Source organism: Perca fluviatilis, chromosome 5 (genome assembly GCF_010015445.1).
Source record: "Perca fluviatilis chromosome 5, GENO_Pfluv_1.0, whole genome shotgun sequence".
Classification (NCBI taxonomy): domain Eukaryota; kingdom Metazoa; phylum Chordata; class Actinopteri; order Perciformes; family Percidae; genus Perca; species Perca fluviatilis.
Window position 1 is genome coordinate 2,486,487 of NC_053116.1, and position 19,271 is coordinate 2,505,757.

General features: G+C 41.7%; 1 protein-coding gene across 1 annotated transcript; it reads right to left on the reverse strand.

The window, feature by feature from the left end:
* Positions 1-2,055: 2,055 nt before the first annotated feature.
* Positions 2,056-4,638, reverse strand: LOC120559397 (gastrula zinc finger protein XlCGF8.2DB-like). The gene is made up of 2 exons (XM_039801092.1): positions 3,704-4,638; positions 2,056-2,470 (listed from the first exon to the last, which is right to left on the reverse strand). Exons 1-2 carry the CDS (start codon positions 4,512-4,514, stop codon positions 2,343-2,345), a joined length of 939 nt encoding a protein of 312 aa, XP_039657026.1. The 5' UTR covers positions 4,515-4,638; the 3' UTR covers positions 2,056-2,342.
* Positions 4,639-19,271: the final 14,633 nt, after the last annotated feature.

Here is a 19,271-nt window from a genome sequence, read left to right on the forward strand (position 1 = left end):
AACTAAGGACGACGGGGACTGTATGAATAACCACGGATATTCCAGGCCTCCTGTCTTCACCCTCATAAAAGTCTCCTAGTGAGCTCCCTGCTGCACTTTGCCTACCCATGAGAATTCCCCCAAGACTTACCCTCTCACTAGCCACGCCACAAGGGAGCTACACTGCTGCACATTTCCGTTTTGCTGTATTAAGAACAAATAAAGTACCCGCATCAGCGGGTTTTCACTGCAATCGATTCTGGTCAATTCTTGTCCCGCCACAATCACTTATTGGGAGCAGTAGGCTAGTTGGAGCCAGGATCTGTGCTCAGCTAGGCTAGCGGTGAGTGCATCAGACAGAGTTACAACACGCACAGAGAAGAGAAGGGTAGGTATGGACTTATCTAACTCTGGGGGATACGGTGAATAAACTAAAGTCCCAATAAGTCGGCGTGTTCCTTCAAGTTACTTATGATTTGAATGAATGCGTAAGTGCGGTCAACAGAAAGTGTTCCAGGCTTACCTCCTCTCTGTCAAAGCCCTAAAATCCAGGTGAACAGGTGAAGCCAACAAATATGTTATTACATCCTCTCAAACCACGATGAACCTAAAATATCAGTGCCTAATATAATAATCAATAAATAATATAAATGAGACCAAAACAAAACATACAGTTGAAACATGTGGCTCCTACATTCATTATAGGAGGGCTTATATTGTATAATACAGTATCAGTTAAAAGTTTGGACATGCTTTCCCATTTCAGTGAATGAGGAAGTGTGTCCAAACGTTTGACTGGTACTGTATATTAGTCATTATTATACATTATTAGTATTTATATGGCCTGTATGGTGAAAAAGTAAATGAAGAACTAAGACTTTAAATAACCACCTGTGGGTCGCGGAGTCTCACTATATTTTAAACTTATCAACATCACTGCTTCATCACCGTTCATTAAAGTTCATTGAAGCAGCAGTCTGTCGGAGGATCAGTGAGCGTGCTGACGGTAAGAACCGTGTGCTCCCCACACCTCCAGGCTCTACTAAATACCTGCTCACTACCTGTTCATTTAAAACACCCGTGCTGTGATACCTATCAACATGTAACCAAGCTATCCTATACTAACCCTAGTGGTCAGAATGTATATTTTCAGACATTTAATGAACAAAAAACAATAACTCAATCAGCTCCTACAACTTCCTTCCACATTTGATCTCTAACAACAGAATGAACGGATGATCCACGGAGCCTTGACTCTCTTCCATGGGGCTGTTTCAAAAAAGCAGAATTTATAAATTCAGGATAACTGATAAAGCGAGGCTTAAACTAGTCTGATCTGTGCAGCCTGGCTTGGTGCGTTTCACAAAGGCCAAGCCAGGCTGAGGAGGAGCGACTAGGTTGAGTCAGGTTGAGGAGGAGCAATTAGGTTGAGTCAGCCTGAGGAGGCCTAGGTCGAGACAGGCTGAGGAGGAGCGACTAGGTCGAGTCAGGCTGAGGAGGAGCGATTAGGTCGAGCCGGGCTGAAGAGGAGGTCGAGCCAGGCTGAAGTAATTTGGATAGATGCGCGTTCACGACTTTCCTCAACAGACTTTGAAGTCTATCACAGATTTACTGATGCTAAAATGGAGAATACACGTTGTGCATACTTTACACAGAGTGAGCAGCAGCTTCTTATGGAAGTTTGATGAAGTGAAACACATTATTTGTAAAGAAGAAACACGGCCACTGTAATGAAACAGTGAGAGAAAGCGTGGCAGGCGATCGCAGACTGCCTGAATGCGTAAGCAGCCTAAAAATATACATTTACTTACCACTGTTCTGAACTGAAACCGTCATAATTATACCATTCAAGGAGTTAGGTTACTAATCATTTACACAAATTAACAGTTGTAGCTAGGGCTGCACAATATATCGTTAATGTTGCGTTAACTTGAAACGGGTAAACCTCGTGGTGCATTCAAAGTTATTGTAAAATACCCTTTTCTCGTCTGTTTTTGTCATTTAACAGCAATTTACTGGTGAAATAAGTTACTGTTATTATTACATTTTTAATAAATCATTTAAATTCCTCCCTTTTTTGTGCTGATCCGAAAGATTTATCCGATCTGTGACTCAAAACCATGATCCAAACCGAACCATGAGTTTGGTGATCCATTGTACCCCTACTATTTTGCATGTATGTATACGCATGTGCATATTGCAATGTCGAGTCATTTATATATAAATCCTAAACGACATTTGTGAAACTCTCTGTGTGCATTCATTAATACTGAGATTGTATTTCTGGGACTCTTCAGTCTGGAGTACCTTCTTTCCTTCGCTCACCTCCTTCTTCCTCTTGCTCCCTCGCTCCTCTGAGTCTCCTAAGGCCTCACTGACAACTTTCCTCTTGCCCTCCTTTTTCTCCTCCTTCTCCTTGTGTTTCTGCATGTACTCGGCAATAAGGTCGGGGCAGTCCAGGTTGTCTTCCGGCTCCCATGTGTTACCCTCACTGGAAAAGGGAGTACAGACAGAAGAATATCTCGTCAGGTTTTGTTTTTAGGCAATAAATTATCAATTATCAGCTAATTCGTATTATTCCTTTTTTCTATTGCCATTTTGTAAGATGAATTGCAATTTTGGCAAAATACCTAACCTTCAACTTTGAAGGCATGATACAATGCCAGAATTTATGCTGTATATTATTTGCAATTTGTAAATCAACAAGAAACTATATATATTGTGTCGTCCACATAACTATGGTAACTTATTTTGTTGTTTTCCATAATCTGAGTCAGTGGAAGCATGTAGATATTAAACCGAAGAGGCCCCAGAAGGGAGCCTTGGGGAACTCTGCACGTCATATTTGTATGCTCAGATGTATCATACTAATCAGATGGGAAGATTTATTGGAATATAGCTGAACTTTATGTTGGAGGAAACTCCCAAATGGGACAAATATTAGCAGAAATGGTCACTAGCGGAACAATTAAATACAAAGTTTGCGGTGGTAACTGACCCAGGGGTGCACGTGTGGAAAGAGATGCAGACTTCTTATATTAACCATTGTGTTGTCTTCCCATCAACCTTGCAACTTTTTGGGTTCAACGCTAAGTTTTTTTTTTTACAGTTGTCCAAGTGAAAAAATATTCAACTTGCCATACGAACGTTTTTACTGGCAACTATAAAAAAAAATTGGTTTGTAAATAAGGAGAAAGAAAACTGCCAAAAAAGCATCGGAAAAATCTCCAAAACTTTAAACTTCGGAAAAAAAACACAGCAAAAACCATTAAAAAAAACCCCATAAAAAATATTTAAAAAAGCTTTGAAAGAACGTCAAACATTGAAAGCATTAAAAGTGTACAAAAAATCTTCAAAAGCATCAAGCGGCAACTACTTTTTTTGATTTGACAACGGCACATTCAAATCAAATCATCAACAAGCATTCTCCGACGGGAGCAAGAGAACGATAACGTCAGTTACGATACAATGATGCCCGAACGGGCAACCAGGTTTCTATAGTTACTTGACCAACGTGGCCTTTTACTTTTCCCGGGCCATCGGGCAACCCTTATTTTTTAAACCCTGCTCGGTCAAAATTTCATTTATTTATTTTTTACTTTTTGGTCATATTTTTCTACACTTTCCCCGACATTTTTGAATTTTTTGAAACTTTTTTCGATGTCACTTTTGTCAACATTCTTTTATAAAACATTTTAAAGGAACAAATGTTATTCCATGTCACCAGTCTCATGATCAGAAGAGTCTCCAGTCTGGTCTTCAGTCTCTGGTTGTAAAAGGGGATGTGGATGCGAGTTCCTGGCTGGTTCTGGTCCTCCACAGTCCTCTCCATCAGCTTCTGTTTCCATCGGACCAACACATTTATGTCTTTTGACATGAGAACGCCAGGCAAATCTTTTGTTACAAACACTGCAGCTGAATCTTTTCTCTCCAGTGTGGACTGCCATGTGTGACCGTAAACTGTCTCTCCGTGTAAAAGATATCTTACAAACTGAGCAGCTGAAAGATTTTTCTCCTGTGTGGACTACCATGTGTGACCGTAAATTTTCACTCAGTGTAAAAGATTTATTACAAACTGAGCAGCTAAAAGGCTTCTCTCCTGTGTGGATTCTTATGTGTTTTTGTAAATGTCCACTCTGTGTAAAACATTTCTTACAGACTGAGCAGCTGAAAGGTTTTTCTCCAGAATGAGTCATCATGTGTTTCTTCAGGGTTCCACGTTCAGTGAAAACTCTACCACACTCAGAGCAGCTAAAAGGCTTATCTCCTGTGTGAGTTCTCATGTGTGACCGTAAATTTTCACTATGTGTAAAAGATTTCTCACAGACTGAGCAGCTGACTAGTTTTTCTCCTGTGTGGATTCTCATGTGTTTCTGTAAATTTCCGCTATATGTAAAATATTTACTACAAACACTGCAGCTGAAAGGCTTTTCTCCTGTGTGGATTATCATGTGTTTCTTCAGGTTTCCACTATCAGAGAAAGCTTTACCACACTCAGAGCAGCTAAAAGGCTTTTCTCCTGTATGAGTTATCATGTGTCTCTTAAGATCTGACTTGAAGCCATATATTTTCCCACACTCAGAGCAGCTGAATGTTTTCTTACATCTTGAATCATGTTTCAGAGAGTTTAAAGCTGACTGAGATGCTCTGGTCTCCTTCCAATCAGCACTGTTATCTGTCTCAGGTTCAGGGACAGGAGTGAATGGGAACTTGGTGATATCAGCCTCCTCCAACCCTTGAAGCTGCTCTCCCTCCTGACTGCTGCACAGTTCCTCCTGTTCCTCTTTAATGTGTGGAAGGGGCTCTGGCTCCTGCTGGTCCACACTGGAGCTACACTCCTGCTGCTCAAGGGGAACCCAATCTTTAACCACCAACAGCTGCTGAACATCTGCAGGAAACACAAATTGACAAAAACTGGGATGTCAGACAAAACCAAGACAACTGCACCATTCAACAACTTGCCAACGTTTAGGAACAATCACAACCCCTGACATTTTCATAATTCATAGTGTAACTGACAGTGGTGAGAACAAGATATAAACTTAACAGGAAGGTCTGGAGGTCATTGAAAGCAGACTGTAACCTGGAGAATGCCTGGCTGGTTTGTGGTGAACAGAATGCTATCATCTGCATAAAAATGAGCATTACAACACTGAGCCGAAACATGTATGATTTCAGGGGATCTAAAATTGAACCGGTCCGATCAATCAACCTTGAGTTGCATTGCCTCGGCCCCCAGCTTCATGGTGTTCGTGTCTTTCAAAGAGAACTTAAAGTGCCCATATTATGAAAAAAACACTTTTTTCTGGGATTTGAGGTGTTCTTTTGTGTCTCTGGTGCTTCCACACGCATACAAACTTGGAAAAAAATCCATCCATGCTGTTTTGAGTGAGATACGGTTTCTGAATGTGTCCTGCCTTCAGTCTCCGGGTTAGCTGTTAAAAATCGCTAATGCTAGCATGCTACCTTGTTCTCAATAGCAAAGCACTGCTACAACACACACAAGTTCACCATAATCTACAAAAGAACTACTTACATGTGTCCTCATTTAGAAGTCTCCCAGCTAATCCTGCCTTGTAACTGACCGAAGTTGGAGAAACAGCCTTTCTTTTACTTCTATGGAGCTAGCTAGCTGACATGATCTACATCTGAGCTACTGCGCATGTGCGAGTGATATCAAAGATAGTACAGAAGAAGAAGAAGAAAAGAGGTCTCACTCTGTAGGTAAAACAGAGACCAGGTGAAAAGAGGATCTGCAGCAGTGAGAGAGAGCTGTGCAGTACAACAAAAATATGGTGTTTTTTGAAAATTAAACCATGTAAACCTATTCTGGTACAACCTTAAAATACAATTATGAACCTGAAAATGAGCATAATATGGGCGCTTTAACTATTTTTGTGACTGGGACTTCATGAAGGGATGCATAGATTCTGGTCCGTTTTCTCCACGAGTGGGCTCTGCAAAGCTCAAGAAAAAAAGTAGGCCAATCGGGTGGAATGCATCAGGTTTTGTTAATCCACACTCCCTACATGGTTCCCTACTCCTGCTGACGTGAAGATGGAGGTGCTGAAGGCTCACCGTCCGTAGTACCAGAATGCTGTACAGGTGGGTACCCGTACAAGAAGCTATGGTACACACACCGTGAGCAGATCTGAAGACAGCCAGAGGCTCTCAGCTCAAGGTGAACGGCAGAGAAAATATTCAGATTTTTTTTTTTTAGAAGGAATATTCAAACGCCATTTTTGGCCAATTTTGACAGCACTTAAATAAAACAATGTAACCTTATCACGCTCTTGCCAACAGGGCTGCCCTTTCAAATAGTCGGTGCCCCATGAAAATTCGCCAGAACCTATCTATCGCCCCGTCACTTTTAATAAAACCACTCATGTCATATTGTTGTATCCTGATTAGGGCTGTCTATAATGATTATTTTTGTCATTGATACCTCTAACCCATTTGCATATTATTATAAATATTTTTTTTATTATTTTTACTTGATAAGTAACAATTAACCCAAAATTAAAACATCAGCACCGGAGCAATCCCAGAAGTGGAACGTTGAGGATATAGACTACTTGGGGCTGGACATTTTTCCCTCATTAATTAGTATTGCTACTAAAAACTTCCAGAACATCTATAATTTAAAAAGGAACCTGATCTTGATCGATGGTTTTACCTCCCAAAATCACTACAATCTTGGGTGTCAATAGTTAAGACGGACATACTATGACAAATTATTTTCTTCTCCATGTTACCTTTACCACCTCCAACTGATTACTGGGACAAAATGTATCTGGGATCGATAAAAAACAACCGCGCATAACGTTGACAACTCTCCAACATCATAAATCAGAGAGTGGACTTTTAATTCATAATTTTAAAAATGGTCATTATTTTGGACATTTGCCTTGAGATCATTATCAGATTGACTTAGTCCTGGCTGTTACTTGTTGAAAACCTATAGTGTAATTTAGCATACCCACACAGCTAGGGCTGGGTATCGTTAAAAATCTTTCGATCCGGTGGCAATTTTGATACCTTAGTTTCGATGCCGATTCCTAACGATACTTTTTTCGATACCATATGTTTTAAAATCAATTTCAACATCAACAAAAATACATTAAACACAAAGCTAATTTTCCACCTAAATTGTAAATCAAAACAGTTAAATTCTGGTAAAACTGCTTACTCAGAGTAACATCATTAAAAGTGCCTTCCCTTGCAAGCTCAGCCTGGCAGTCAGTCATCAGGGCAGAGAAACCACCGTTGTGCCTGCTTGTAAGAGGAAGTGTAATGTCAACAGCACAGCGACTGCTTTCGGCTCGCCATTAATATCACATCACAGCAAAGGTGTCTGCATGAAGTTTAAAAAAACTGTAAATACACTTGAAACCAACCATGACTCTCTGTGACTTCAACAAAACTGCAGACAGTTTACTCCGTCCGCACCTCTGTGTGTGTGTGTGTGTGTGTGTGTGTGTGTGTGTGTGTGTGTGTGTGTGTGTGTGTGTGTGTGTGTGTGTGTGTGTCAGTCGGAGCTCCACTCGGTGTCAATATACAGAGAGGACAGATAAGCTTGCGCTTACGTGCTCAGACGCTTTTGGAAGCGAAATTTGGCACCGAAAGATAAATAATTTTTCGACACTCATTTTTTCCGGTGCCATAAAAGTTTCGACGATCGTCAGCCCTACACACAGATTGGACAACACATTCTTTCTTCGTATGATACCACATAAAATAAACGACTGCCAGCTGGTCCTGTGACCAGACCAGAGCATCATGCAGCGAACGCAGTTAAGTTTAGACACCAATAAAACTTCAACACGATCGATTAGTCAACTTATCCACTCAGAGGGGGCAGCTCTAGACTTCTGCAGAGTGTTTCCCCCTTCCCCTAAAAACACGGTAAATAAACACATCCACGTTGTTCCTACCTTTCTCTTCATCATCTTCACTCTTCACAGGGACAGGAGTGAATGGGAACTTGATGATATCAGCCTCCTCCAGCCCTTGAAGCTGCTCTCCCTCCTGACTGCTCCACAGTTCCTCCTGTTCCTCTTTAATGTGTGGGGGGGGCTCTGGCTCCTGCTGGTCCACACTGGAGCTACACTCCTGCTGCTCCTCTTCACCAACAATCACTTCCAGAACGTCTGGAGGTAAAGCTGAAACACAGAAAGACATACATTAGATATCAGTCTCAACAATACTTTGCTAATTAGCTGACATCACTCTGATGAGGACGCCGCCCCATAATGAAATCATCCGATTTATTTCAGGTCCCCAAAGATCATCATACAAAACTGAGCTTCCAAAACCCTTAAAAAAAACCTCATACCTCCACTCGGCTCCAGCTGTAAAAGCTGTACCATTCTGTGTGAGAAAATCTCCGAACTGGAAGGTAAGATAACTTTGCTGCACCGGATCAGACAGCAGGGCTCCAGACTGCAGCCAAATTAAACGTGTAGTATAGCCTGTTATCAGATAGTTAACTTTGTAATATTAAACGTGAACGGCAGTTAGCCGACCCGAACGTCAAAGGCTTGCGGCTGTCAATGTTGTCATGACAACAGTGGTGTAACGGACCATAGTTGAACACTCACGGTTTGGAATGCATGTGAACCGATGATCAATTGCAAAGTTTACCAATAATAATAATAATAGTCTGAAATAAATGTTTACTGTTGTTGTTACTTAAAGTAAGCTGATGAATCTCTATAGAGGAGTACCGTAAAAAGATACAGGCAACTACATTTTCTGTTTACGTGACCGGCGCAAGTTAAAATCCAGCACTAATATGGCACCGGTGCCAAACCGACCGCTATCTACCGGACGGAATAGCAACGTGGATTTCGGTGCAACTTAAATGCTCTCTGATGCTGCGAAAACAGACTTAGAGACAAGAGTAGCATCGCTGCATGTAACGCTAGTTAACACTAATAACATGTTACACTTGGCAGCAGGTAGCGTGTATGTTAGACTACCGTTAGCTAGCAGATTAAACACGGTTTAAATGCTGACAGCTAAACGGTGGAAAAGTGTGACTGTATTTCACTGTAGAGGATTCTAACAGCAGGACGTACAACAGTCTGCCGCTAAAGCTATGAACTAAAAGACACAAACTAGCTCTATGGTCACTGCTGTTGTTAGAAAAACCACACACACACACACACACACACACACACACACACACACAAACACACACACACACAACAACCACAAACACACACACACACACACACACACACACACACCCCTCCACTTTCCTGTTCCCAAAAGTTACAAATCAACACTTTGGACAACTGATGGACTGATTCATATTTATTTATAAATGATATGTATGGATATATTTTATATTATTATAACATGTGACACCCTCCCCCCTTTGAAGTTGATTAATTTCTTCTTCCAGCTTTGACAGCATCACAGATTAAGCCTTCAACTTTTCAAAAATATATATTTCAGCTCATAGCTTCTTATGTGATGAAATGTATCTTTTGACCTCCCAAGTGTTCTCTAGCCTGGCAGAGTCAGACTCAGTCTGGAACCTCCCAGTCAACAACTTCCTTAGTAAACGGTGTGTTACTGGATGTACTGGCCCTTTAAAAAGGTATTTCAACAGGTAGAAAGTTCAGTGTGGGCTATAATCTGTCAGATAAAAGCCTCATGAATAAAATCTAGTCATTTTGAGGCAGAAACAACCTTTTTAAACACAAGGCAGAAGCTGCAATCACTTTTTGGCCAGTGGAAAAAAGACTGGATGGTTATAATGTAGGCAGCGCTGGAATGTAACTAAGTACATGTAATCCAGTACTTGTACTTCAGTCCAAATGTTGAGATACTTGTACTTTACTTGAGTCTTTTCTTTTCATGCCACTGGTATTAGTACTTGCACTGCAGTAAAGGGTCTGAATACTTCTTCCAGAAGTGAATCTAGGACAGCGGATGTTTTTCTTGCAGCTGAAGGACTGGGAGGATAAAGTTAGCACGCTGATATAAAAACACATTAGCTTCAGGAGCTAGCTGCATGCGGCTAACAGGCTAACGTTAGCTTAGCGTGATTATGAGAGCAGTTAGATTGTCAGACTAACCTTCTCCCCGCAGCTTGGTCTCCTCCGTGTGTTCCCGGTGTCGCTCCATCTCTGATGAACAAACTAAACGCTGTTCGGGATTCCCTGATCTGGATTCAGCTAACGGCTTCTCTCCTCACTGCTCCCGCTGCTCAGCAACAAACAACAACAAACACCACTTCCGGGGGGACCGCTGTCAAAATAAAAGCCACGTTCTTCTAGTTTCACTTTTAGTTTTGATTTCTTCCATGAGGATATATTTTGTTACCTTTAGAAACCCTGTTTTACTGTAGTAACTTTTTAAACAGTGAAGACTATTAGAAAAACTGATGGATTGATTTATATTTATTTAGATATGTGTATAGCCTTTGTTTGATAACCTACATTTGATGTATTACTTGAGTTGAACACACACACACTCACGCACACACGCACACACACACACACACACACACGCACACACAAACACACACACACACACCACACACACACACAGACACACACACGCGCACACACACGCACACACACACACACACACACAAAATACACTGGTGTCAAAATAAAAGCATACCTTTTAGTTAGGAAATGTATTGGAGTAAAAGTGAAAGTTTCCAGAAGATACGTTACAATTAGCCCTAAGTACAATAAGTAAGTATTTCTATATCGTTACATTACAACACTGTTGGTTCCAAATGTAATCTTATGAACTTCCAGTTTGACTTAGTTAGTGTCTCTTATAAGAGAACTAAGAGAACTTGCAGTTTTGGCCATTTCTTCGCTTTTTGTTCGCCGGTTTCTCTAAAGAGCTCCCCTACAGCTTCAGAATAGATATTTGGCAGCTCCTATGTTTACTTGTGTCTGACTCCTCTCTTGGTCAGTCTGCCGTTTCCTCTTTCTCTGTTCCTCCGACAATGCTTTCCTATCTTTCTGCTTCTTTTTTGCCGGCTCAGCCATGGTGATAGTGTGAAAACTCCATCGCTACCTTGTTAGCTGGTTCCTGAATGGGTGTATGCGTGCAGTGCCGTGAAGCAATTTGTTACATCACGAGACCTGATATCTAGCGATACTTCCTGATGCTGAGGCCGCCGGCTTATCTGCCGAAAGTTGCAAGGGTGGTTTTTCCGCTCACAGGCGCTAGGGGGAGCTAGACAACCACCATTCAACTTGAAAAAAGTCCTATAACCATTCCAATGACTCCAAAGCTGTTCATTTAAGGTAAATTAAGCTTAAAAAAGCTGCATAGTTCTTCTTTAATCATTTAAATTCCTGCGTGTTTTCCAGAGGAAGTCTGGAACACTTCCGGGCTTTTATTTTGAAGTTCAGCAACTAATCTGCACCGGAAGTTGTAGTCTTCACTGCGGCTAACTTCACACTTTTAACAAGATGGTCTAGCAGAAAGGTGTGTTAGCAGAGTCTCTTTGTTGTGTTGAGAAAGAGGTAACATGTGTAAAGTCCAGATGCTGAGAGCGTTGGTGGAGCAGCGACTAACTGCGGCTGCTGAAGAGATATTTGGGCTGTTTGAAAGAACGATAGCAGAGTTAGTGGTGGGCAGATCGAGGCTTCGTGAAACAATGAAACAGTTGAAGCAAATGTGTCATATTGTGTCGAGGCTTCGAAACAATCCAACACCCGTCTCAGCGAAAAATGTTTAATTAATTCAGCATTTCTTTGTGTGTCTGTGTGCAATAATTAATACTATGCATTGTCTGGATAAAATACAATGAAACAGCCTAGGCCAAAGGTTTTCACAATGGGTGCCAGGAGGTTGTGCAGTAAAAATAAAAGGAAAGAAAAAAACTAAAAATATTCCAAATTATTATGGTTATTGTTATAAAAGTATTATGGGTAGGCCTATTATAAAATGGGTATCTTTATAAAAATATAAAACTGTCAGAGTAGCCCTGCAGCTGATTCAACATGTAGCTATAATAATAATAATAATAATAATAATAATAGGCGCAAAAGCTACCCAGTGTTTCCTCTATGTTGATTTCTGCCGCCACAGTATCAGAAATAGGGCAGACGCACAACAGGGTTTCCGCTATGTACATGTAGTATATAAAGTCATAATTACAGGACTCTACAGAGCTGTGTGCTGTACTGAACCCAAGCTAACCTGTCATCTGCTCTCCCTCCCTTCAACTGGAACAGTGACAGGACGTCATCACTCGCGAAGTCATGGCAACCAGATAAACAACAGGGCGTGTACACTTGTCACTCAATCTTAGGCAAAGTCACAAACAGTGACGAAAGCCGCAACTTCAAATCCGCACTCACTCAGCCGGTGCATGGCAGGGCCTTCTGAACTCTATGGGGAACTCACTCCTCTACCTGTTCCACTGTTTAAAAAATAGCGGCGCAACTTGGTGGGCGTTATCCTGGTAATTTCTCTGCATGAGAAATACAAGGTGTGGCGTGTGAGCGTGTGAACTGGTTGAAATGCGTGTGTCTCACTGAGATTTGAGAGGTATGTTACATAGTAGTAATGTACACATTGGGGTGTGGGTAAGAACACACGGGGTGCTCAGGCTGTATGGTTATTTGCTATTAGTGATTAATCCTTAACGCACAGTGATGCAACAACTGAGGCTTAGAGGTGTCTAGTTGAAGGAAATGTGAGTGTTTGTGTGTCTATAACAAGAACAAATGCAAGATACAAAAACTGAATGAGAATTCAAGTAACCATATACTTAGCTTAAATGGCTTATTTCTAGCAATAGTCAATTTTTATCTGGAAAGAAATGAATACGTCACTCTTACTCCAATAAGTTACAATAATATACATCATATAATACACATCGAGGAATGTAACATTCAATACAACAGTCTTTACAAACTAGCCAAACAAGGCTAGAATACACACACAATACGTACACAATAAAAACAATACAACAAAATACACACACACACAGAAAAACTTTACACAACAAATAAAATTAAGTTAAAAACCAACAATAAAAAAGTAATAAATAGTTAAAAAAGATATACAAAATGGAGATAAGAATATGGATAAAGTGCACTAGCTCTGTATGTGGTGTGAGTTTAGGAGGGGAGGATGGAGTGTGTGTGGGATGATATTGCAGTGTTTAGGAAGGAAGGATGGAGTGTGTGTGGGAGGATATTGCAGTGTTTAGGAAGGATGGAGTGTGTGTGGGAGGATATTGCAGTGTTTAGGGAGGATGGAGTGTGTGTGGGAGATATTTCAGTGTTCAGGAAGGGAGGATGGAGTGTGTGTGGGGGATATTTCAGTGTCCAGGAGTCTGATGGCCTGTGGATAGAAGCTGGTTGTGAGTCTTGTGGTCCGTGCTTTCATACTCCTGTGGCGCCTTCCTGAGGGCAGGAAAGTGAAGAGACTGTGTTGTGGGTGTGTGTTGTCTTTAATGATGTTGTGGGTCCTCCTGATGACCCTGGTGATGTACATGTCCTGTAGTGATGAGAAGGCTCCTCCACAGATGAGTTGTGCCGTTTTTATAACACGTTGGAGAGCCTTCCTGTCCCGAGCAGTGCTGTGGGTGGTGATGGCGCAGTGGCTATGACACGTGCCTTTGGTGTGGGAGATCTGGGTTTGATTCCCACTGCGATACATCAACCAATGTGTCCCTGAGCAAGACACTTAACCCATAGTTGCTCCAGAGGTGTGCGACCTCTGACATATATAGCAATTGTAAGTCGCTTTGGATAAAAGCGTCAGCTAAATGACATGTAATGTAATGTCTCCATACCACACTGTGATGGAGCTGGTGATGACACTGTACATCTGTAGAAGTTGCTGAGGATTTCCATTGACATGCCAAAGGTTTTCACTAGGGCTGCACGATTATGCTGTTGCTGTACACTTGGTCTCAAATGTCCCTCTCCCGTGATGATGGTATTTGGGGAGAACAATCCTGAGGTTGTAGTAATGAAAATCACCAGCCACAATAAACAGGGCATTCGGGTGTGCAGTCTCATGCCTGCTGATGACATCATGCAGTATCACCAGCAGAGTTATGTGATCTGCTCGTGACGGGATGTAAACAGCCAGCAGAAGCACAGCGGTAAACTCCCTTGGTAAATAAAAGGCTCTGCACCGTACCAACAGTTCAATATCTGCTGAGCAGTGTTTTTCAACAACCCGCACGTCTCCACACCATGATGGAATGTGTGTCTAGCAGGAGAGCAGAGTCTGGCGTGGTCTTTGAAAGCCAGGTTTCTGTAAAAACAGGAGCACAGCATTCCCTTAACTCGCGCTGAGTTCTAGTCCTCAGCTCGTCCATTTTATTTTCCAGGGAACGTACATTGGCAAGCAGCAGGCTAGGTAGTAGGGCTTTGACTTTTGCCTGAAAATCCTATTCAAAGTTCGTTTGTTTATTAATATTTGAATATATTTGAATATTTATTAATATTTTCCCCATTAAATGCATTCAGTAAGAACTATATTTTTATCAAACTTAAGTTGTATATGTTCTGTCCACCAGAGGGCAGTGTATCAGTCAATGTCAATAGGCAGACAATGTTTTCATAAGAAAAACGCAATTATTAAAATTGTTAATATAATTAAAAGTCAGACCCTGGATTAAACACAAACATTATGCTTATGACAGGAAGTTCGGCGCTTTCACCGTGGCCTACGTAAGTGGTCTGATGTTTATACTTGTCGTGCGTGTCCCCTGTTCTTTCTGACCACGGTGAGAGATCTGTAGCAGGAGAAGTTAATCCTCTCCTTGATTTCATGTTGTTTATGGAGAAGGAGAACCAGGAAATGAGTCGGGGGGGGGAAGCAAGCCACGGCCGAGTGACGTGCGTTGCCGCAACATGTAGTTACATTATGAAATGCGTGAAAACGCCTCGGAATATGAATTGAAACAAGCAAACACATTTAAAAAAATAATGGGTTTGAAATAAACAGGTTTGAATATTAAGAGCTGCCTAATATTCGTTCGAATATCGTTATTTTTTTTAAATATTTGAATTATATTCAAATAACAAATTTCAGAGACAAAGCCGTACTAGGTAGCGGTGGTCCAGTAGCTCTAGCCTTTAGCCTAGCATGTAGCCCACCTCTCATGCCTCGTCTCCACCCTGTATCGGTCGCGTGAAGCCGTGCTGCTGCTCTATCCTGCCGGCTGTGGTTGGCTGGATCCCGACGAAGGAGAAAGTCACAATCCAACAGGCCGTTTTTAAGCTTGTGGTGAACTTTGCCAATGTTGAGAAGTTCCTCCTTACTGTATGTTATTGTTCCATTTATAAACAACCTGTACATTTAAGATACATGCTAGAACTAATATACACAAAAATACATTGGTATGGGGAGAACGACGCAAACACGTCAACCATGGTTGGTGCAATTTTAAGATTACATTTAGGGCTGAAACGATTCCTCGACTAACTTGAATAATTCGATTACAAAAAAATCCTCGAAGCAAAATTCTTTGCCTCGAAGCTTCGTTAAATCAAAGGTTGTACGGCTCACTGTGTTTCCGCACGGAGGATTATTACTAGCGCACAAGAGGTTTGCGCTTCTGCGAACACAACACAAGCACAGACAGTATATAAACACAAGACTGACGGCCCAGATTACAAATGAAAACGAAAATAGCGAGGGTCTAAGAGAAGAGACAGGCGAGAGAAAACGACAGAAAGTTTGGGATCATTTTAAGCTGCAAACATGCTGCTACATCACCTCTGTAACAAACCTCCAGTGTACTCATCCATTCCACGGAGCCAACCCGACACAAGGTAGCTAACGTCTGCTGCTCTCGTCCACCGCGCTGTTTACACAATTAGCCTTCAGCATGCTACTCTGCTAATAGCCATGTTTTACACAACTAGCCTACAGCATGCTACTCTGCTAATAGCAATGTTTTACACAACTAGCCTTCAGCATGCTACTCTGCTAATAGCCATGTTTTACACAACTAGCCTTCAGCATGCTACTCGGCTAATAGCCATGTTTTACACAACTAGCCTTCAGCATGCTACTCTGCTAATAGCCATGTTTTACACAACTAGCCTACAGCACGCTACTCTGCTAATAGCCATGTTTTACACAACTAGCCTACAGCATGCTACTCTGCTAATAGCCATGTTTTACCAACAAGCTAAAACGAAAGCTGTCGGTTTGTAGTCTAACTGTTTATTAGTTTGCTTCTAATCTTTGGAAACTTAGCTGCTGCCGAGACAAACCGGCTCCTCCCCCCAGCATGGCTACTTAATATGCACGTGAATGACGTCATCATGCATTCTTTATTCTTTCTCCTCACCATAGATATTTTATGCTCCTCACTGTGTATTAGGCTTCTGAAAATGTGTCCCCCAGAACAGTGTACATTTGTACATTGTACAGTCACATTTACCCTCTGGTCAGTGAACAGCTCTTTTGCATATCCAGTGTAAAGAGCCAGAGGCAAGAAGGGGAATGGGGTGAAAGTATTAACATTTGGGCCACCAAAAATGTACTATTGTATTTTTTTTAAGGGTCTTGGAATTTGGCAATAAAAAATGTATGTCTTTTGTATATAACAAGCGACAGGTTTCCTTTTTTTTAGTAAACCGCAATAATAAATATTTACTATTGCTGTTTACTAAGTATTTCTTACTAAGTATTTCTTATCCGATTACTCGATTAATCGATGGAATAATCGGTAGAATATTCGATTACTAAAATAATCGATAGCTGCAGCCCTAATTACATTAGCATGAGCAAGCCAAAACAACTAATGCTAAATAATCAGAGGTTCACATGCATTCCGAACCTTGAGTGTTGACCCGTACGGACCACATCAACTACGGTCCGTTACACCACTACTCCTCATTGTTGGTTGTTCATAGTTAAAGCTGCTCTAAGCGATGGCACACATTTTTTTGTCACATACAGCAAACATCTCTTCACTATCCGCTAGCTGCCTGTTTCCTGACCACACTGTAAAAACGCGGTCTCTGTAGACAGCCCAGGCTCCACAAACGCCAACAAAAACAAAATGGCCAACCTGCACCACAAAACATAACAAACAGAGAAGGATTTTGGGGTGGGGGGGGGGGGTTAGTGCACTGAAGGGAGGAGGAGGGGACGGGATGAGGAGGACAGTACTTTGAACGTCAAGAAGAAGTAATGTCACCCAACATCGCTTAGAGCATTTTTAAGGGGGCAATGCTTAAAGCATTTTGATGTTAAAGAGCACTTATGTGCAAAGAGGCACACTTCAAGAAAACACCAGCAGCCTCAGGCAGACCCACCTGCCGCAGGTCTTTGACCAGCACATGCAAAAAGTGCTGCAAGAGATCCGTGAAAAGAAAAACTTTGTTGTTTTTGACGAAACCTCTGACAACCGAGATCGCAGTGTCCTCAACATTGTTATAGGTGAGCATCCAAATTGCTTTGCTGAATATATTAACAGTTTAAATAAAAAAGCTGAATTGTGAGTTTGTGTCACTGAGCTTTTAAAGTTCAATACTGCTTAGAGAGAAAAGAAAACGGCTAAAAATAAATCCGAAAACACGGAATTTGAAAAAAAAATTAAACTGAATCTGAAAAAAAAATAAAACGGATTTCATAGGGCCCTAGGTTAATTCAATTCAATTCAATTCAATTCAATTTTATTTATAGTATCAAATCATAACATAAGTTATCTCGAGACACTTTACAGATAGAGTAGGTCTAGACCACACTCTATAATTTACAAAGCCCCAACAATTCCAACAATTCCAGTAATTCCCTCAAGAGCAAGCAGTGCGACAGTGGCGAGGAAAAACTCCCTCTTGGGAAGAAACCTCGGACAGACCCAGGCTCTTGGTAGGCGGTGTCTGACGAGCCGGTTGGGGGTGTGATGAACAGTGGCGATAGTAGTCACATTAATAATGGAACAGTGACTGGATGTAGCGGGAAGCTGCAGGGTTCAGCAGGACGCAGCATGACATTGCAGGGCATCGCTGAGCTCAGCAGGAGTGCAGCAGGACCACGGCGACAGCTGCAACCAGGGTCTTGGTGCCAACGTTCTCCAAGGAAATCACGCCTGGGGAAAAAAGCATAAGGACTCGCGGAGTAAACTCCCCAGAAGCTAGGATTAGTAACAAGCATTTCTGGGACGGGCTGCACACAAATAGTAATAGTAATAGTAACAGTAATAGAAACAGTAATAGAAAGGGAGAGGAGAGAGCAGCTCAGTGTGTCAAAGGAAGGAAGTCCCCCGGCAGTCTAGGACTATAGCAGCGTAAGTATAACAGGTAACTAAGAGAGACAGGTCATAAGGAGAGGTAGCTTTTTCGGGCTTAGAACTCTCCCCCGCCGGATTCGGCTTGGCTGGCCTGCCTCCCTCTACTTTGTTATGTATTATTAATCTAACAATTATGAAGAGAAGCAGTTGGGCCAGTTAGGTGAACACTGCAACTCCTCACTCCCTAACTATAAGCTTTATCAAATAGGAGAGTTTTAAGTTCATTCTTGAATGAGGTGACAGTTTCTGCCCCCGAACCCAGATCGGGAGCTGGTTCCATAGGAGAGGAGCCTGATAACTGAAGGCTCTAGCTCCCATTCTACTTTTAGAGACTCTAGGTACCACCAGTAACTCTGCATTCTGGGGAGCGCAGTGTTCTAGTGGGACAATAGGGTATTAGGAGCTCTTCTAGATATGATGGTGCTAGACCATTTAGAGCTTTGTAGGTCAAGAGAAGGACTTTAAACTCAATCCTGGATTCAACAGGAAGCCAATGCAGAGAAGCTAATACAGGAGAAATATGATCTCTTTTCTTAGTTCTTGTGAGAACACGCGCTGCAGCATTCTGGATCAGCTGGAGAGTCTTAAGAGACTTATTTGAGCAACCTGACAGTAGGGAATTACAATAGTCCAGCCTGGAAGTAACAAATGCATGGACTAGTTTTTCAGCGTCGTTTTGAGACAGGATATTCCTAATTTTGGCAATGTTACGAAGATGAAAAAAGGCTGTTCTTGAGGTTTGTTTTAGATTGGCATTAAAGGATATATCCTGATCAAAGATAACTCCTAAATTTCTAACAGTGGTGCTGGAGGCCAGGGCAACACCATCCAGAGTAGCTATATCTCTAGATAATGAAGTTCGGAGGTGTTTAGGGCCCAGCACAATAACTTCAGTTTTGTTAGGGTTTAACATCAGAAAATTATAGGTCATCCAGGATTTTATATCCTTAATGCACTCTTGAAATTTTGCTAGCTGACTGGTTTCGTCTGGTTTGATTGACAAGTATAATTGGGTGTCATCCGCATAACAGTG